Source organism: Mesoplodon densirostris, chromosome 8, assembly GCF_025265405.1.
Source record: "Mesoplodon densirostris isolate mMesDen1 chromosome 8, mMesDen1 primary haplotype, whole genome shotgun sequence".
NCBI lineage: Eukaryota > Metazoa > Chordata > Mammalia > Artiodactyla > Ziphiidae > Mesoplodon > Mesoplodon densirostris.
The window spans coordinates 2149296-2169838 of NC_082668.1; the positions used below are offsets into that span (position 1 = coordinate 2149296).

The 20543-nt window shown below is 56.1% G+C and overlaps 1 protein-coding gene across 4 annotated transcripts in view; it reads left to right on the forward strand.

The window, feature by feature from the left end:
- Positions 1-20543, forward strand: part of HDAC4 (histone deacetylase 4) — a 289607-nt gene that overhangs the window by 205420 nt on the left and 63644 nt on the right. For all 4 annotated transcript variants that reach the window (XM_060106519.1, XM_060106521.1, XM_060106520.1 and 1 more), the window contains exons 7-11: positions 1460-1581; positions 8768-8899; positions 12594-12706; positions 16552-16668; positions 16758-16956. In XM_060106519.1, coding sequence (XP_059962502.1) covers positions 1460-1581; positions 8768-8899; positions 12594-12706; positions 16552-16668; positions 16758-16956 — 683 coding nt within the window. The remainder of the gene's footprint in view (positions 1-1459; positions 1582-8767; positions 8900-12593; positions 12707-16551; positions 16669-16757; positions 16957-20543) is intronic.

The window sequence follows — 20543 nt, forward strand, 5'->3', positions numbered from 1 at the left end:
ATGAAGGAGATAGTGAACTCTTCCCCAGGTTAGAACTTGGCACTGAAGGAGAGGTTTGGAACTGGCCAAGCCCACGCTCCCTGGAGGATGTGGCCTGAAGATCAGGTGCAGAGAGAGTTGCCTTCAGACCTCTAATGGGGTTGTGCAAGGACGGCCCCCCGAGGTGAGGCCTGGCAGCCCAACATGAAGAGGGCACAGCCAGCGTGAGGGTGGCCGGTCCGGCCCTGAATCCCCGGCCCTGGCCCCCTTGACATGCGTCCTGATTGGGAGGTGCTGTGCCCTGGGCAGAGGGGGTGCGCAGCCTGGCAGGGCGGTTCTCTGGGGCTCTCTGGGTGCTTCCCATGACGCTGCCAGCTGGGATCCTGGGATCGGGCTCCGTGATCACCACGTTTTCTGCACCGGTTTGCTCTCAGATATTTAAATATCCACCTGTAAGCATTTAAGTGCTCACATTCTTAATTCAAATAACACCAGGTGCGTAGATGTGGAGTACTGTGTATTCAAATAAATAGTCTAACAAATTCCACATAAGTAAGTTGGCAAATTCATTTCAAGTCATTAAGCAGATTACACAGTTTAAAGACTCACAGAATTCATTACACCTTCCGTGCTTCCAGCGAGACCGAGCAGGCAGTCCCACCCCCAGAATGTTTGCTGACGGTCACCCCAAGCGTGGCCGGCACCCCTCCTCTTCCTGAGGTCTGATCCCCACATTCAGCCTCCTCCTGGCGGCCGCCCCTGTCCAGCCATTTCAAGGATTTTGCGTTGTGCCCGGCTGCTCATAAAGTAAGTCCATTTCATGAATCAGCTCCCAGGGCAGAGGTGTTGCCACCAACCCCTCCCTCCCCAAGGAAGGGGAGATGGCTGGGGCCACTGTCCCCGTGAAGGCACTTCTGCTGAAGGGAAGTCCCCACGTGGCTCCTGCCCTCAAGAACCGGACGTCACCAGCACTGTCCCCAAAGTCCCCCACCAGGTCTCAGCTGCATCCGGCACGCCTGTGTCCCTTGCAGCTGGAGCCCACCTGTCTCCCTCTGTCCCCTGTGTCCTGAGGACCATCCCCTCTGTGGCCAGTGGTGACACTGCGCCCCCCCCCCGCCACAAGCCTGAGAACAGACCCGGTCGGGAGACACCCGAGAGGAAGAGGCTGGGCAGAGCCCAGGCACCGGGACCACAGGTGTGCGGTCGTGCCGGCCTGCTGCCCCCGGCGCCGAGGGCCCGGCAGGGGAGGCTGCGGTCGGCGTTTGTTCGCTTGTTCAGTGTTGGTTTTGTGTCATTTCAGTCTTGCCCCAGAGAGGAGGCCAGTCTGCTCAGGAGGCCGGCTGCGAGCTGGGCTGGCGCGTCAGAGGAAGGACCGGTGTCGTGGGGACTTATGCAGGGCTCCCGTGCGCGCTCCCTCTGCACGGCCATGTGTGCCCGTGCGTGCGGGTCACTAAGCCTCTGTCCTGCCCGTTCTCTGCAGGAAGACGCAGCACAGCTCCCTGGACCAGAGCTCCCCGCCCCAGAGCGGGGCGTCGGTCTCCTACAGCCACCCGGTCCTGGGCATGTACGACGCCAAAGATGACTTTCCTCTCAGAAAGACAGGTCGGTGCAGGGGCTGCAGCGGGCGGGGAGGGGGTCCCAGATGGGGAGGGGAACCTGTACGAGGAGGAAGCTCACCGTGTCCTGGGAGGCCTCTCAGGTGCATATCTCAGGCTTACATCAGCAGTTCCCTCACAAACCGGAAGGACAAGCGTGTTCAAACACAAGCAGGGCTCCCGGGGCTCTTGGACTTTCTCCAGCGGTGACGATTTAAGCGGGCAACGCCTTTTAAGAAAAATCAGACCAGCCGTGGGCCGTGCATTAGGGTGGCCAGAAGGCCAGGGGCCGGAGGAGAGGTGTTTCTGGAAGCTTTGCCCCCAAGAAGTGAGGGCCTGGGCTGTGGAGGGCCAGCTGCCCTGGGCTCAGAGGTGGCAGGTGGAGCCCACGGCCTCAGGGCCGTGTGGGAGTTGCTGGGCACCTGCTTCATGGAAATGGGTCTGTGCGACACAGCTTTTTCTTCGTGAAGACGAATTTTGTTTCCTCCAAAGGATTTTGGTCCCTTCTGGACAGACACGCTCTAAAGCAGCGTCTTCACCCGGGGGATGAGGTATTGGCAGCAGGGCCGGAGGTTCCCCTGTCGCTCCGTCCTAAGGACAGAAGATGTGGGGCCTCTCGGGGGCCAGAGCTGCGCCTCGGAGAGCATGTGGTGTAGCAAATCCCGAACAGGAGCCGGAGGTGAAGGGAGGCGGAGTTCAGCTCAGCCCCCCTGGACTTGACCCCAGCGCAGGCGTGCGGGGCAGGGGCCTCAGCATGCGGCAGGTCGGCAGAGGCCCCCCCGCCCCCCGTGTCAGAGGGGAGGCGTCTGCCCACGTGGGCGGGGTTTCATCCAAGGTGAAAGCGCAGCTTCTGTCCTCTTCTCTCCAGTTCGAGTGCATGGCTGTCACCCGCGGTCCCCCAAGAAGGACGTGAGCTTCACCCCGAGAGCCTGCGGGCTCTATAGAAAGGGGCGTCTGTCAGCACCCAGGCCGGCTCCCCCAGGTTGCCCTCCACGCCCCCCTTCTGAAGCCTGGGGCTGTGATCAGCCACGCTCCAATCAGCGAAACAGGGGCCTGTGCTTGGAAAGACCCCGGGCGAGGAGACAAAGGCTGCGCCTGCCCCGGGAAGCCTGGCCCCGGTGGGAGCGCAGCCGGAGTGGCAGGGCTCTGAGTGAGTGGGCGGTGAGCCCGCAGCCCGGTGGGTCTCTCCCGCCTGGTTTGCAGCTCTGTGCCCCACGACAGATTGCTGAGGCTCTCCTGGCCTCAGTCTCTCATCAGTAAAGTGGGTACACTGAGCGCACGGTGCTTCCTCCCGTCCTGGGTGTGGCAGGCGTGGTGCCCACGGCCCCTGGAGCAGCAGACTCCGGGGGACGTGGAGGACTGGGCTCCTGGCCACCGGGCGGAGCTGTCCACCTCTCTCAGGGCCCTTCCTCTCTGGAGAGCACACCTGTCTCTTCCCCCGAGGGAAGCAGCTGTTCACAGGAAACATTGGTTGGTTACTGAGATACAGGAAACGGGACAGGTTTCTCTCCATCGCTGGCTGCAGCTGCCCTGCTTCTCGAGGGACGGCTCTGCAGTCAGCCTGGCCCTCACCACCCAGTGTCCTGGGCAGACAGCCTCGCCGAGCGGGTTTGCACATCTGTGAACTGGGGCAGCTGTACCGCTGCGTCAGGGGTGGGTCCGTCGTGGGGCCGCTGCTGCAGAGGGCAGGTGGGGGGCGGGGGGGCTCAGGGGCAGAAGGGAGGATTGGGCCGTTCCTGGGCCACCACTGAGGCCACCGGGACACGGAGCCGCACCCCCCAGCCCCTCCCCCGCCCTTCCCTGTCCGCGCTCCCTTGGGGGTGGGGGGTGGCAGGGTCCGGTTTGTGGGGTGGGCGTGGGGCATACTTGTGGCCCGTTTTACCCAGTCCAGTCGCTGAAAACCCCTCAGTGAGCCTTTACGGCCCTGCTGTCGGCGACTGCTGCCCCCGTGGTTCCTTGACGGCCCCAGGGGACAGAGTCCAGGTCTGCAGGGAGCCGCGTGTCTGTTACCAGCTCAGGGCTGGCAGTGGCCCCTGGGTGGACACTCGCGCTGGGTGCTTTGCTGGGTCACAGCTGGGTCACAGGACAGTAAGCCGGGGTCCACTGGGTTCCTGGCACTTAGCCTGAAGGGGGTGCGCTCACTCCGAGGCAGTGCCGCATGCCCGAGCCCGAGCAGCGGCTGCCAACCCGCCTGTGTCTTCCCTGCAATTAGTGAGTGAGCAGTGGCCGGGTGCTTCCTGGGTGCTGGGTCCTGAGCTGGTGTGGCGGGCGGGGGGATGGGCCACAGTCCTCAGCCTCCTCCAGTCCCGCGAGAGGAGGTGAACGGCAGGGTCCAGGCCCAGGGTGGACGTCAGGTTCCGCCTGCGGGGCCCGGCCAGGGAGGGGGCCCAGGCACATGGAGGGCAAAGCTAGGTTTTCACCCCAGTACAGATAGAGTAGACTGAGGCCCCGTCTCAGGTCTCTGCAGAGGCCCTGGCCCGATGGGCTGCCTCTGGGGGGCCCAACTCCGCAGCCTGCACCCCAGCAGGGCCTCCACCGCCTGACAAGGGTCTGCCGGAGGCAAGGTGGCACGCAGCAGCCGGTGGAGAGCAGGGTGTCTCTGATCACTGTGGCCACACGTGTCAGTGAGTAAGCGGAGCTTTCCCTGCCTCCTGGTGAGCTGAACAGTAGTTGCGCTAGTTTATTTTACATCTATGTGTAGCGTGGGTCAAGGTCACCAGGGAAGAGGGCTCAGCCGCCTTTGTCATACGTGATGCCTGTCTCTGCAGTTTGGGAAGGGGCCGGTCGCCGCGTGGTCCATGTGTCGTTCTGATGCAGTTTGCGGAACCCGTGGCATCCTGGTGGCCTGGGCAGTTGTGGGCAACGCCCACACCGTGCATAGTTGTACCTGGGTGTGTTTTATATGCGTCAGGTGCAGGGTGTTAGATGCCCTGCGGCTGTTGCTCAGGGCCGGGCCAGGGATCGGCCCTTTCTGAGCTGCCCGGGCAGGGAGAAGGGGGTTCACTCCACAGTGCTTGGCCCTGCCGGGCCCCCTCCACTTCCGGCTCCCACACGGGGCTTTTGTACTGGGCTGTCTTCCATCAACTTTGTGCTCATTAAACAGTGGGTGTGAATGTGCTCAGAAGGTTTTCAAAAAGGCTTTGTTGTGCTTTTCCAAAGAAACTTGCAGAGATGGCGAGTATGGTCAAGTACTAGGCAGTGTCTATGTTGAGAAGGGCCTCACTTCAAACTTTGATTTCTATCAAACTTGGACTCCTTCTCACTTGAGAAGTGAGACCTTGAACGAATCTTTTTCAGATATGCACTGTTCATATCTGAGCTTGATGGCCACCTGAAATATGCTATTGAAACTACTGAGTAGGAAAGAGGGTGTAGAAAAACACCAGAGCCTTAAGCATCAAGTAGGGTGCTTTTTTAATTAAAAAATCACAAAAGGCATGCATACATATGACAAATTAAAACATAAGTAAAATGCACACATCTGCATGTTCCCCCCCCCCTCCGCCAGAGACAGCTCCCGTTATGGGTTTGGCATCTCTCTGCGCAGATGTGGTCTGTGCCTGTGTGTAGGGTGTGCATCTGTGTGTGTGTGTGTGATGTGTATGGACAGTCTCTTTGTCAACAAAAACACCTGCTTTGCCCTTTGGCTGCAACTTTATTTTTCAGTTAACACTGTATCGTGGGTACCACTCCATTTCAATGTATCAAGATCAGCACCTTTTTCTTTATTATCCCAACGTGCGAAAATTACAGCAGTTGTAACAGTTTTCTAGTTTTTATTTTGCCCACGAATATGGGTCCCTTTGCTCACTGTTTCTGTAGGATAGACTCCTGAAAATGGAGCTGCCAGTTCAAATGAATGTGCATAGTATGGAGCTGAGCACACGGGACCCTGCCAGCCGCTCTGAGAGGCCCCTAACCCACGTCACTCGTGGGGTGCTACCACCAGTCACTCGAGCAGGTGTGGTGGGTGCAGAAGTCACAGTGTCTCTGATGTTTCAAAGAGCAGTTCTGTCATCGTTAGTGGGGTTTGGGTGTCTCTGTTTACTTCCCATCTTCCCTACCAGGAAGTCAGCTGAGCGCCGTGTTGCAGGGCCCCTCTGCCACGCTCCCACGGCGCAGGGTGGCCGGTGCTCCTGAGCCAGGCAGCAGGGGTGCTGGCCAGACCGTGTCTCTCTTGTCCACCCCCTGTGCCCAGCGTCTGCAACCATACCAGTCACACAGGGAGGGTCCCTAAATGTCCAGTGTTTAAAGGCAGCTCACCCATATGCTTTTCTGTCGGCTGGTTTTTTTTCCTTGTTGCTTTATACGTTAATACCAATCCTGTCTCTGTCATGTATGCTGCAAAAAATTTTAGTATTCTAGTCTGTCTTTTGTCTTTCTAGAGTTCTCTTTTTATTGTTATCGAAGGAAATAAATGTCCATAAATCAAAGAGCCGCACAAGGCTCACTCGGGAAACAGATGACCCACCCTGCCCAGCCCTGCCCTAAGCCTCCCTGCCCGGCCCTGCCCTAATCCTTTCATTGGCTTAGTTTCCTGTGTGCCTGGGTGGTTGTTGTTTTTTTAAAATTGAGGTATAGTTGATGTACAGTATTGCACACTGGACAGTTTTTAAAGGCCGTATTCCGTTTGTAGTTATTATAAGACGTTGGCTGTATTCCCCGCGTGTCCCTGTACACCCCCACGCTTTGGCAGGTGGGGAGCTGCAGCCTGGAGGCCCCCCGTGGCCCCTGGACCCCCTGCACGGTGTCCTGGGCAGCCTCGGCCTCTCTTCCCTGGACTCCCTGTGTTCCTTTGTGTGTGGTCTCCTTCATCTTGGTTGTGCAGCTCTTCCAAGCTTTCTGAGAAATGGCGCGTGGAATGTGAATTTTTTGAGTCCTTGCATGCTGGTAAATGCATGTATTCTGATTCCCACGTGATGCATGATGTAGTTGGGTCTAGAAGCCACTTTCCTTCAGGACTTTCAGGTCCTCATCTTGCCCTGGGAGTGGCCCCTGCAGAACCCGACCCTGGTCTCAAGGTAGACCCTTGGGCCCTGCGGCTCTGAAACCTCTCTGGACGCCCCCCGGCGAGGGGCTGCAGGCCACAGCGAGCCCACACTGACCCCTCTTGGGCACTGGGTCTCCTCTGATGGAGCAGCACACCTCGAGTGACTTTGCCAGCCATCTTCCCTGCTCCGTTGGCTCTGTCCTCTCCTGGCGTTTGTGTTAATTTGATGTCGGGCCTTTTTACTCCCATTTTTCAGATTTCTCAACGTCTTCTTCAGATATCTTCTTTCCGCTCTTTCACCTTTGTTTGAAGCGTCCTTCACTGTCCTTTCAGGATCACAAAAAGGGCAGCTCTGAGCACACGCACTCTCTGAATTCTGTGCCGCTGCCCCCGCCATGTCCTGGGCATCCTTGGTGGTTCAGTCTCCGCTTTCCTCACTCGCTGCTGGGCGTGGTGTCAGGACAAGGCAGTGTTGCTTCCAGATAGACGGACCTCAGTGCCCCTGAAAGGGGCCCCCACTGGGGCCGGGGGCCTCGCGCTCCCTTTTGTGGGTGCTGCACTGCCCTGGATCTCAGGAGCAGCTTCCGTCCCTGGGCCGGACACGTGGCTGTGGAAACCCTGTGTCGGTTCAGCTGAGATCTTAGTGGGAGAAGAGTTGTTGTTTCCTTGCCTGTTAATCTGGTGGTGTTTGGGCTTTCTTTTTTCTTTTTAAATAATGATAAAGTAAGAAACTCAGTGTACAAATAGAAACAAATGAAATGTGAATCTACAGTTATCTCAAAAATGTAAAAATAGTATTTAAAACAATAGAAGTGGATCCTCTAGCCGGTGGGGAAGGCAGCTTTGTAGTTGGATCCTTTCCCTCTTTTGACATGAAAGTCTTGCCAGGGAACCTTGCTTTGTACACAAATGCTTCAAAGCAGAGAGGGCGTCTCTCCCAGAATCAGCGCCTCCAGAGCAAGTTGAGCCTCTGGGAAGGGCTGGCACCTTCCTCGCACATCTTTGATTTCTCTGGGGAGCGTCGTTTAGGGGGCCTGCTTCTCTCTCCTCTTCCCAGGATCCACAGAGCAACCGTCCTTTGCCTCCCAGCCTCCTTCAGGGTCACCCGGCAGCCTGGACCCCCAGCCCTGCCCCCTGTGCTCCCCAAAGGGCAGAGTCACAGTGGCCGTGAGACACACACATGGCCCGGTTCTTATAACCCAAACCAGCTTACGTCCGATTCTGGGGGGAATTTGGTTGTGTTGCTTGTTGCTCTAGACAGCAGTAAACTTCCTGTTCCAGAAAGATTAAAAACAGCAGGGTAGCTGATTAAAAACAAAAACAAAAGGTAAAAACTCGCCAGTTTGCAAATCCACAAGTAGTAGAAGCTTGAATGTAGTTGCGTAAAGCCTCAGAACACACGCGTCTCCGGGGTGGTGGGCTTACCCCTGGACTCCCGAGCCGCTGGCCTGCGGGGCTGAGATTCCGGTGTCTGGAGACCACCGGGAGGGCCCCAGCTGTGTGAGGCTGCCCTCTTCCCAAGACGGCCCGCCCCCTATGTGGGACTGGACTGGCCCGGGGGCAGTGGTGTCTGGGCTCCAGGCGCAAAGGGTGGGACCACGGTGGGCTTAAAGATGTGGGTTTGCAAAGGGCTCCACGCACACAAGCAGAGCTGTTAACCAAAACCAAACCAAGCCTAAGCACCTGTGCCCAAGGGTCAGGCGAACACCTGCAGGCAGCATGGCTAATCCTCTCACCGGGGCAGGTTGACCTTAGCACCCTCTCAGTGGCCGGGAGCTCGAGTGGGCAGCTGGCTCCTGGTCTGTTACGTGAGGGAGGAATTTGTGATTCTCAGTTGAACGGGAAAGTCTGTAATGTAGGGGTCATAGTAACATTTGTGGGCCAGAGCCCCAAAACCATCCCCGATGGCCGGGTTTCCTCCCAGCTACTTGTAAATGCAGTGGCTGCTCCAACATGTATATGACCCTCTGTCCGCAGACAGTTCACTAAAGGCATCAGGTACATCTGAGTCAGTGTTTGGACTGATGGATGGGGCTGGACGTCTTCTGCCCGAGGCCTCAGGTTGCCGCCTTGCTCCACCCTGGAACAGCACATCTGTGTTAAGCTAATATTTACTCAATGAGTATATTCTCACACTGCCCACGAGATAACCTTGACCCCAGTTGTGTCTGCCTGCTTGTAATGGTGTCTCCTTTCCGTGCAGCGTCTGAACCCAATCTGAAATTACGCTCCAGGCTAAAGCAGAAAGTGGCTGAAAGACGGAGCAGCCCCCTGTTACGCAGGAAAGATGGGCCAGTGGTCACGGCTCTAAAAAAGCGTCCCCTGGACGTCACAGGTATGTTCGTGCAAACCCGCTGCCCGCTGAGAGGCTCTCCTGTGCGCCGTCCCTTCAGCACCGAAGCCTGCCTCTCCGCGTGTCCCCAGCGCCGCCCGCCCCCTGTCCCAAGGGCTCTTGTGCCTGCAGTGCCAGTCAGTCCCAGGGCCACGGTTGGCGCCCCAGCAGGGGGTCTCAGGCCCTATCCCTGTACAGCGTGTCCTGTTCCCGACCTTGACCCAGCCAGGCAGGTGAGAGCAGTCAGACCTCCTGACGTCACAGGAGACTTTCAGGAATTTTAAGTGGAGGCTTCTCCGAAGGTGGGATTTTAACTGATCCTGCCCTATCAGTGGTGAATGCCACGTTTCCTACCTGCCCCACTGCCCATTAAACAGTGTCTGAACCACTGGAGAGCGTGAGAATCTTCCTGGGAAGAGTGGGACGGACAGGGGCGGGGGAAGGAGGAGGGAGCTTGGGACTTTCCGAGTCTCCGTTCACGCACTGCTCTCGGCCCCCACCTAGCGGCCGACTCGGGGAAGCACACCCACCAGGCAGCGCCCCGTCCTGGGATGCACCCCACTTCCCGACACACACCCCAGTCCCTAGGGCGCACCTCACTTCCTGGGCGTGCACCCCACTTCCAGAGGGTGCACATCCACCAGCCCTAAAATCACGGGGCAAAGGGGCTGCTCAGGCGGCCTGGTAACAGGAGGGGCGGGACCATGTTTGCACCAAGTGCAGGGTTTGGTGGGAAAACCAGGGCTCTCGGCAGTGTCCTTCAGGGCCAAGTTCCCGGGGAAGGAAGAGGGGCTCCTGGGTGCTGGTGCTCCCCACGTGAGGGGCCGGGAACCTCACACTCAGATTTGAGTCCAGGGTCTGGGATGGGATGAGAGCTGGAGTGCCCTCACCCCTGTCCCGCAGCCCGGGGCTGAAACCCCTAGTCCGAGGGTCTGCTTCTGGACTTCGTGGGTTTGTGTGAAGCGGAGCCTGAAGCCTCACGCCCGGGGGCCCATCTTTGTCATCGTGTGCTCATTCTGGTAGAGAGATCAGGGAAGAGTGTCACCTCAAGATCCTCTGCCTGGGGGATTCCGTTCAGACTCGGGCCCCGAATGAGTTAGAGCGTGTGTCTCACCACACGTGGGCCCTGTCTCTCTGGGGGATGCCAGGCTGTGGACGGCGGGCCCCTACGTTCATTTCCAGTCCCGCCTCTGGTGGGACGCAGTCCCCGGTGGCTTCTTTCTGAGCGTCGGCTCTGGCATTCGTGCTGTTAGCCTGTGACTGTGTCAGGACCGGGCTGGGCACCAAAATGGTGAGCTGCGTTCTCACCTCCAGGGAGCTTCCAATCTAACTCGAGCCCAGACGTCACGTGTGGAGCAGCTAACGCACCACACGCGGCCCCAGCTTGGCCCTGGGCTGTGTTACCCAAAGAGGGCACAACGAAGGCAGCAGGGCAGGGCGGTGGTGGAGGCCACGCCGGGCCCGGGGAAGCTCGATGGGGGAATGCAGGCAGCACGGAGATGAGGGATGGGTTTCTCGGCCAGCACACCTCCCGGCGGCTGGAGAGGCAGGATGCTCTGAGCAGAGCTGGCTTTCCACAAGACTGGAAAATAAGGAGTTCCAGGCAGGGAGGGTCCCAGAGAGTGAGGGCACCTCCCCCGGGGTACTGGGGTGGTGGTGAAGGTTCCTGAGCAGGAGAGGTCCACAGCGTCGCCGAAGCAGCTCCACCGGCCGGTACAGGGGGACGGGGAGGGACGGCAGTGAGACGGGGGCCAGAGGCGGCACTGAGATGATGGTGAGACAGGTCCCGGGACGTGGCAGCGTCACTCTGCCTGTCCCCAATCCCTCGTCAGAGCCGTGCCCATCAGGGAAGGCAAACGAGGGAATCAGGTGCCCCTCCAACACTATCCAGGGAAAATTGCCGTTAACATCTGAGCATATTTCCTTCCAGTCCTTTTTCTGTGTGTTTGTCACACGCCCTGTGTACACTTGTATCCTTTCCTCACTTGATATTAGTCACAACACTTTCTGGCACCTTTAATGGTATTCCGTCGTGCTGATACAAATAACATCGTGACGGTTACGCATTTATATTTATTTTCTTAGACCAGATTCCTTGAAGTGGAATGAAAAAATAATCAACATTATTGAGTTGAAAACGGCTGAAAAGTTGGAGGGACATATATTTTTTTATTGCCCCCGAAAGTTGTCGTGCTTTCCCACGCACACCTGGGAGAGTTTATGTGCCAATGCTGCTGAGACAGGCCAGCTTAGAGGAAGGTGGGAGGGCCTCACCACATGGGCGTCCGAGGCAGAGGGATGGCTGCCATGGGGGTCGGGGAAGCAAGCCCTGTCTTCACGCGTGAAGTGTGACACCTGCCAGCCCAGTCAGGGGGGCGCATGTGAATGTGACTTCGCTGGGCGGAGACCAGGCTCTGGATCTGGTGGGAGGAGGGAGGGGAGCCGGGGCCTGAGTTCACCATCAGTGCCCCGGAGGGCGGGGCGGGCCCTCGAGTGGACAGAGCCACTTGCTGCCAGGGTGTCCCCAGGGGGACCGCTGCTCAGTGGAGAGGATGAGAGCGCTCACGCTCCCCTGGGTTGAGGGGGTCGTGCATGTGCCCTTGGGGTCCGGTCTCCTTCCCCGAGTGAGCCGGGCCTGTGGGGTTGGGCACTGGGGTGTGGGCACTGCCATCCACGCCAGCACCCTCAGCCTTCTCACAGTTACCCCGAGTTCAGCTGGAATCAGGTTTCAGAGTCCGCCAGGCCCCGTGGGCAGCTCCGTGGTCTTGTGCACTGAAGGGTGGCCTGCTGAACCCCCTCGCGGTGCAGCTTAGGGAGGTGGTGGCCCAGATCTCCCCTCCTCGAGCCTGGGAACCCAGATCAGGGCAGAGTCTTAAGTCATCAGTGCCCGTGGTCAGTGAGTACTCAGGAGGGAAAGGCAAATGGCTCAGCCTGGCTCCCTCTGGAAGGTTTTAACCAGAGGCTGCCACTGATAAACACCGTTCAGCCAAACAAGCCCCTCCTATTACGTCCCGTGTTTGCACACACAGCAACAGTGGCTCCTTTGGAATTGAGGGGCAGGCCCGGCTGGGACACACGGCCGCCTCAGTCCCAGCCCTGATGCGTGGGCTGGGGCCACTCCCCCCGTCACAGCTACTTGGGGAGTATCTTGGGGTGAGTTTTCAGATAACCCTGATCAATGACAGAAGCCACCAGCTGTGCTCTTCCCTGGATGTTTGAAAAATGCAGATTAGCTCAAAGCAAATGTTGACCGAGGGGGCTCTATAAGCAAGCACAGTGAATCTGACCTTCCCCTGTTCACAGTCATTTGGCCTCTGTGTTTTCTTGCCTTTTGTTGTTAGAATATCAGTAAGTGTTCAGGGTCTCTTTTTCTGGGGTTTACAATCCCCTTGAGACTTTTCAAAAGGGGAATAAAGTTGAGAGTGTGCACAGCTTAGAAGGTGCCAGTGGGGCCGCCATGAGCCACAGGCTTGCGAAGCTCACAAGGGGTCGCTAGCAAAACGGAGAGCAGGGGATTAGCTCCACGGCCCTTGTTTGGGGACTGAGGTCCTGTTCTTTCTTGCTGGGACTTCTGCCGTCAGCCAGCTCGAAGCAGAAGTGCAGCTTTGAGGACAGGCGGCCAGCGCAGCTCAGGGCCTCGGAAGCTGTGTCCTTGCCTGACCTGAGTCAGGCTCACAGGTGTCTCTCCCACCCCCAGACTCGGCCTGCAGCAGCGCCCCGGGCTCCGCACCCAGCTCACCCAACAACAGCTCTGGGAACGCCAGCGCGGAGAATGGGATCGCGCCCGCCGTCCCCAGCATCCCGACCGAGGTCAGTGCCCAGCGCTCCTGTCCACGTCTGGTGTTTTGGCTCCAAAGAGCAGTTTCCAGCTGCCCTTCAGTCTTGACTGTCAGGGGCAGCGTTTCAGAAGCATCTCAGGAACCAGGAGCCTCTGACCACAGGGGTCAGCGACCCTCACCTCTGCCGGTCAGACCAGGTGTGCTACAGGTTGAGAGGGATGTGGGTGCAGAGAGAGTTCCGGGAGAGCTCTCTCTGGGGGGCTGCTCCGGCCAGGTGGAGGGGCCCCAGGGCTGGCTGCAGGTCATGCCCTTGACCAGACCTCGGTCAGGGCCATGTTCCGGGCCGGAGTTTCCAGAACCTTTGCTCCGTGCGTTCATTTCCCTCCTTATTCACTTTCTCTCCCCCGGCTCATCCCACAAGTGTCTCTGGAGCTCCTGCCTCGTGCCAGCCCTGTGCCAGGCACCCTCCCCCGCCAAGGGCCTGCTTCCCGTCGTCTCTCCCGTGCCCACTGGGATGGGCAGGTGCCGACCGGTATCAGGGGCCCGAGGGCGGGGGCGACCGCTGGGGAGCCGGCTGCACACCTCGTTTCCCTGGACTGAGCCAGCGGCGCCGTGTACTTCCCGCTCAGACGGTCCTACTGACTGCAAGGTTGTCATGAGGTTTTTTACGTTCCTTCCAACTTACAGGAGGCTATAATTTATCAAAGACTGGTATTTACTTTCTTCCTTAACTATTTAGAAATGAGTCCTGCCCTTCCAGAGGGTTGACAAGTCTTAGTGGGAGGACACGGGCACACGTGTGCACTCCATTTTCATTTCCAGCTTCTAGACACTTAAGGTATGAGCAGATCTTTAGAAACTAAGACGACTGCTGGAAATGAGTTTGTACCACTGCCGCTAGCGTGCCGAATCCCCATCTTCTTTTATTCTTTCCCTTTATATGTCTACTTCTTTTATTACCTGTGCATTTCAACCTACCGGTTTAAATACTTGTTTACATTATTAAAAGTTTTAACAACCCTTCTCTGTGAGACTGAGTTCATAGCTGAGGTCTACCCGTAATTAGCCTTAGAACTTGGCCTAGAAATTGCTACCTGGAATGAGACGTGAATGCTGGATGTGGCTTGTCAATAGCTGTCATAGATCCTGATTTTATTTAAAACGGGCAGTTATGTATCTAATGGTTCATATTGTAGAGATGCCTTATTTGGGTGGATGCCAGTTTAAATTATGTGTTAATTTTTACAGATCACATGTTAATGTAAATTAAGCTACTGCAGATTAATAGATGTCAGAGGAGTCACAAGAAACGTAAAGAGTGCAGTTTTCATGTTTTACGTTAGATATTCATTGTAATCATGGGGGTAGTCTGAAAATTTGATCACAATGGGATGTCCTTTGTGGATTTCAAGTACAGTTAGAATTGGACAATTCTCTCTGAGAGCTGCATTCTGGCTGCTCCCCTCCTCCAGTCCAGAGGTGAGGTGGGTGCTCATGCGGTAGCGAGGCCCACTGCCCCGGCACCCCCTTTCCCTGCTTGAGTGAGGGATGCTCAGCATCCTCCACACCTCCCCCTCCCCACTTACACGGAGGAAGCAGGGCTCCCCTGACCCGTGGACAGCCGCTCCCCAGGGGAAGACATTCAGCCGATGCCGAAAGCCAAGTGTGATTCGGGGGCGTGCAGGGGGCATGCTGCCCTGGCCCTGGCCTTTCTGGGCAGCTGGGCAGCTGAGAAGCACGTCCTAGGGCAGGTGGAGATGGCCGGCACCGGAAATGCGGACAAATCAACATACCAGACAATTCCCAGAAGGCTGCTTTAGTTCTAAAAATAAATCAGGTTAAAAAAAAAAAAAAAAAAAAGCCTTGGTTATAAAGAGGAAATGACAACTTTCAAACATTAAATGTTTGCTTATTTTGTTCCTGGCCAAATCCAGGAACAAAATCGTGCTTTCCTTGGCAATCTCAATCACTTTCTCTAAATCATAGCTTACTGATTTTTTTTGTATCTAGAAAAAGGGCTACTTTTTAAAGTAACCCTTTAATCATTACTGTACAATTGAATATGTGAATGAATTAGAGGTGGCTGCAGCCATCTCTCCGGGGAAGATGCACTAACTTCCCTCCCAGGTGAAGAATGCCGGTCCTTCCTGCTTGCCCTTAGAGCATGAGGACGGAGTTTATCACGTGCGTGTGTGTTTCCAAGTAACACCAAGTATGACACCATGAAGCTACCTAGGAAATTCTGCAAAGCACCGAATACTGCGCACATGCCCTGGGGTGGTAATCGCCCAGTTCTCTGATGGACTTTCCAGCCGGGGCTACAGGTAGCCCGCCATTGTTTACAATAACTTGTGACAACTTTCAGCTCATATTTTTTTTTAACCTTGCAAATGAAATTTTAAAGCACCCCAAATGTTTCCCATCCTTAATTATATAGTCCATTGTGAGAAGAACTAGGAGAGAATTGGTTGTGTGTCCGTCGCTAGTGTTAATTTCCATGACACCACCAGCTAGCGTCACGGCAACCACCTTCTCGTCCTCTTCTTCCTGTGCCCTTGGTCCCGCACACGTCACTGGGCGTCTAGTGAGGGAGGATACCGTGTGAATAGGACAGTGTCCTTTGAGCAAAGAACCTTCATTCTAGAAGCAAAAAGATGGGAAATACGACAGCAATTCAAGTCCTCGGGGACTGGTACTTAACCACACGTGATAAATAAGTTCCCAAGTCATCAACAAGATTTTTCCAACCTGAACGTCCCCATGTGTAAACGTGCCCTCGTGGATTTATCCTCTGACATGCTGTAGCACACTGTGGACGCTGCTGCAGAGAGCGCTTCTGTGGCCAAGTCTGTGTGCGTCCAGCTTTATCTGCTAAGAGTGCATCCTGAGGGTGGAGTGGGATTTTAGGATTTAAGGTTAGATCCGGTTTTAAGGCTTTTGACATGGATTGCCAAATTGTCCTGCAGAAGGAGCACGCCGATTTATGATCCAGCCAGCAGTGTGTTTCTGTTTCTCTGGGTCAAGGTGCTGTAGTCATTTTTGAAAATCTTTGCCAACTGGATAGGTTTTTAAATGTTTTTAGATGTTTAGATATGTTTTTAGATTACTGATGATGTTGAGTACTTTTTTTCTATGAGTCTTTTTCTCCATACTGGTTCTTCTTTGTCATTTCTCACTAATTGTTGTTTGATTTGCATATTCTTTATATATTGGTCTTTGTCTCTACTATACGTTGCCAACCTTGTTGTCACCATTATTTGCCTTTTATGTGAGGGGTTTCTTTTTTTTTTTTTTTTTTTTTTTCGCTGTACGTGGGCCTCTCACTGTTGTGGCCTCTCCCATTGCGGAGCACAGGCTCCGGACGCGCAGGCTCAGCAGCCATGGCTCACGGGCCCAGCCGCTCCGCGGCATGTGGGATCCTCCCCGGACCAGGGCACGAACCTGCGTCCCCTGCATCGGCAGGCGGACTCTCAACCACTGCGCCACCAGGGAAGCCTGGGATTTCTTTTTTAATCAATACTTTCTTCTCTGGTTTCTACCTGTCATGATATGTTTGGAAAGACATTCCCGACTCTAAGAATATATTTTTAAATATATTGTCCTAGATTTTATTCTGATAGTTTACAACGATGAGTGAATTGAATAAGAACAAAACAAGAGAGTGAAGGATTGTGAATCAGGCTGCAGTGCTTGTGGCCTGCTTTGAATGCCGTGTTCACCCCCGTGCTGTCCTCGTTAATAGATTTCCGTACCGGGGATCTCAGAACTGGGCGTGGTCTGCCCCGAAGTGTTTCCTGTGGTCGTTTCCCTTGGCGAGTGTCACCTAGGCTTGGTGGTGCAGAGCCTGTGTGACGGCCCTATGTGCTCTGTCCCCAGACCAGCCTGGCGCACAGACTCGTGACGCGAGAAGGCTCGGTGGGCCCGCTGCCCCTGTACACGTCACCATCCCTGCCCAACATCACGCTGGGACTTCCCGCCACCGGCCCCTCCGCGGTAAGTGGGCGCCCACGGGTCTGGGTGGCAGTGGCGCGGGGTGGCCGTCCCAGGCCCCTGACCCCGAGAGCCTGGTTGTGCCTCTCCAGGGAGCGGCCAGCCAGCAGGAGGCCGAGAGACTGGCCCTCCCGGCCCTCCAACAACGCATCTCCCTCTTCCCCGGCACCCACCTCACCCCCTACCTGGGCACCGCGCCCCTGGAGCGCGACTCGGGGGCGGCTCCCAGCTCCCTTCTGCAGCACGTGGTCCTCCTCGAGCAGCCGCCCGCGCAGACGCCCCTCGTCACAGGTGAGCACGCTGCGGGCCGCGTCAGGCCGTCGTGAGCTCCCCGGGAGGGCCGGCGGGGTGGCTTGTCCCCCACAGAACTTCTGGACTTGCCCCTCGCATGCCAGGCTGTGGCGGATAGACCAAGTCCACTCACAGAGCCAGGCGCATGGATGCAGGAGCGTCAGACACACCTTCTGGTTAATTTCCTGAGAGCAGGCTGACGGCCCCTCTGATGGGTCTGCCCTTTGGGTCGTCGGACACGTGATGGAAGCCCAGGGTTGGCTCTGGTGGGCAGTGGGTTTCTATTAGCAGTAACATTTTTGTTAATGTGCCCCATCTAAGGGGTGGTTATATTTAGAAAAAAATAGATTTGCTATGAAATTTGCCTAGCAACAACAGTGTAAAAAGCGTTAACTTTCCGAGTGACAGAGTGCGTGGGGCTCGCCATGAAATGAGGGGGCCCTGCCGTAGGGTCATCAGCCCAGGTCCAGGCACCATCCAGCAGGGTGTTCAGCTTCCTCCCTGGGTTTTACAGGGGCCTACTGAGCCCTGAGTGTCAGCGGGGCGGCCCTGACCTCTCTCCCTCCTCAGCTGTTACGTGCTCTGGTTGTGGTGGCGACTCTTGGTCTTTTATCCTTTTTAACCTTCACCCCCGCTCTCTCCCTCACTTCCCTGCTGGCATGTCTGTCCTTCCTGGGGGTCTCATGGGCCCTTCCCCGCCCCCTCCCTGATCCTGGGATCTCTGGAGTCACCCTACACTCGCAGGAAGGCCCGGGAAGCCCTGCCAGGGTCCAGAGCTGTGCCAGTGTGACCATCCACATTGAAACTGAAAGCTAACAGCAGAGGGAAAGACTTGATGGGGAGACCCACATGTGACTCATCAGATGCTCACGTGGCCACCGGCTGTAGGGCAGTAGGAACGTGGAGCACTGTCAGCCCAGGAAGCTCTGTCGGACGGCTCCGGCGTGGCGCGTAGCCCCAGCTCTCAGCGTGGAAGCAGCCTGCGTGGGCCTCCCTCTCTCCTCCCACGCAGCATGCGGGATGCCGCTCGCTCAGCACTGGCAAGGCCCGCACGGCACCTTCTGGACCCACCGCGCTTTTCTCAGAGCCCTTTCTCTGCATCAGGCCCCGCTCAGGTGCCCCCCGGCCCTCCTCCCGGGCACTCTGTGCAGGCAGTTCTGGGCATGCTTCCGTCCCCCCGGAGAACAGATGCTGGGCTTTCCTATGACCTTGCCACCCGCCGCGGTGTTTGACGAGGGAAGGTACACAGTAGACATTTCTGCGATGGAGCCATATGCCAGGCAGGGTGTCTGAGCAGAGTCAGGAAGGATCATGGCAGGTTTGCCTCTGGCAGGTTCCCTGAGGTTCCCCAGTGGTCGGCCCACAGACCTGCCTGCTTGCTGGTGGTCACTGTGGACAGACAGACAGTGTCAGAGCTAGAACCGCATCATTTCACAAATACTCAGAAGCAGGTCCCTGTGGGAGGGGCAGCCTGAGCCCTCCCCCCACCCAACCCAGCCGGCCTCTGCAGGCAGCTGGTCACCCAGGACAGAATTTGATCCTAATTTACTGTGCCCTCATGCTTGAAAGTTTTACAACGTATACTGAAAACCAACTGCTTTTGAGTTATCATCAGAAACTCTTGTTAATGATCTAAGGGGTCATCTTTAGGTTCTGAACTGGGAACTATCTGCCAGCCGATGGGTTTGCTACTGGAAGGTCGGGATGCCCAGTTTTCAGGGGTGCTGATCACTACACTTGTCCCTGAGCGTTGTAGCCCCACAGTTTTACCCTCCAGAGGCGCTGGAGTCAAATTTGGGGTGAGTGGGATGGGGGTGAGAGGTGAGGAATGGAGGCAGAACAAAACTGGGGTCCAGCCCGAAAGGCCTGCGCCCCGGGCAGCTCCGTGTCAAACCCAAGCATTGCCGGCGTCGGGGTGTGTAAGGCCTCTCCACCGTCAGCGCACGCCCACGCCCCCGCAGGAACCGCGGCCTGTGTCCTCTGGGAGGCGTCGCCCGGTGAAGGCAGGCGTCTGCGCCGTTGTCGAGCTACTGGAGGCCCAGATCAGAGAGAGGGGAGCCCTGGAGAACCCGCAGCGGCGGCAGGAACCGGAATCCCAGCCTCGCTGGCCCACTTGAGCTCCTTGTTCCTGAGCCTGTGTCCAACCGGACCTCAGATCTCCATGGAATTAGTACTCCCTCCTCTAGAAGCGAGAGAAGCTTCTCTGCGGGATATGATGTGGGGTCGGCCCGGGTGACCCCAGCGCAGGGCTCTGCTGTCCCATCACCTGTTACACCCTCATCCTTGGGGGTCCACAGGAGCTTTAAAAACAACAAGGGATGTTTTCCAAGAAGGGACCTTTCCAGTAACTAAGTAGCCTTTTAATGCCATCAATGCAGCGTTGTGTGGCTGGCGTCCTTATCTTCTCCGGGAAATGGTTTAAACCCCACAATACCTACATCAACAATTGATGAATTCTGAAAGACCTTCTTTACGATGATGCCGTTCTTTTTTTAAAAAAGCTTTTCTAGAAAGCTGGGGAGAGAATGATTCTATTCTATCTCTAATACATTTTGAGTTATTCACTTTAATTTAGTAGCCAAGCAGACAATAAAGTTTAAAATACCTTACCTTTCCAGAAAACTACTGGTTTGGATAAAAAGAGATGGTGGCTTAGGGAACTGTGGTTGATTAACTTTTTGAAAACGTAAAAAGGGACAGTTTTGTTAGAGTTGAGGGGTTTTTTTTCCTATTGGCACAAAGTAGTATTTTTAATTCAGAAATAACCCCCACGAAGGGACCAGGAAAAGACTGAGAATCCATACCCACCGGGGGTCTCAGGCTCAGACTAAACATGGCGACACAGCCCCGCTGGCTTTGGAGACCCTGGGGGGGGGCAGGAGCCACCCACCTGTCACCAGGGCCACCTCAGGCAGGTGCCCCATCGCAGGGGCCAGCCTCTGCGGGCAGCCGAGACCTGGCGTGTCAGTTCACCTGCTGTTTCTCCTGGTCAGACACACTGATCTGGGGTCATAGTCTGCCTGAGGGATGATTAGATGTTGTTCAGGTGCCAGGGAGCAGACACTCAGGTGGCCTGGGATGGGTTTGTTATACCCTTTTGCCCATGGAACCAGGGGAAAATGGTAAACTATCTAAACCAACAATTTGTAAAAGAAAAAATACTGGGACTTCCCTGGTGGCGCAGTGGTTAAGAATCTACCTGCCAATGCAGGGGACACGGGTTCGAGCCCTGGTCCAGGAAGATCCCACATGCTGCAGAGCACCTCAGCCCGTGCGCCACAGCTACTGAGCACGTTTGCCACAACTACTGAAGCCCATGTGCCCTAGAGCCCATGCTCTGCAACAAGAGAAGCCACCGCAATGAGAAGCCCATGCACTGCAACAAAGAATAGCCCCCGCTCGCCGCAACTAGAGAAAGCCCACGTGCGGCAACAAAGACCCAACGCAACCAAAAATAAATAAATAAATAAAAATCAATCAAAACTCGTTAAAAAAAAAATACTGATGGTTGGAATACAAAGGAATATAGGAGGAAAAACGTTTACCTTCCTGGGTTTTGCATGAAGAGGTTGCATTTTAAAACAAGA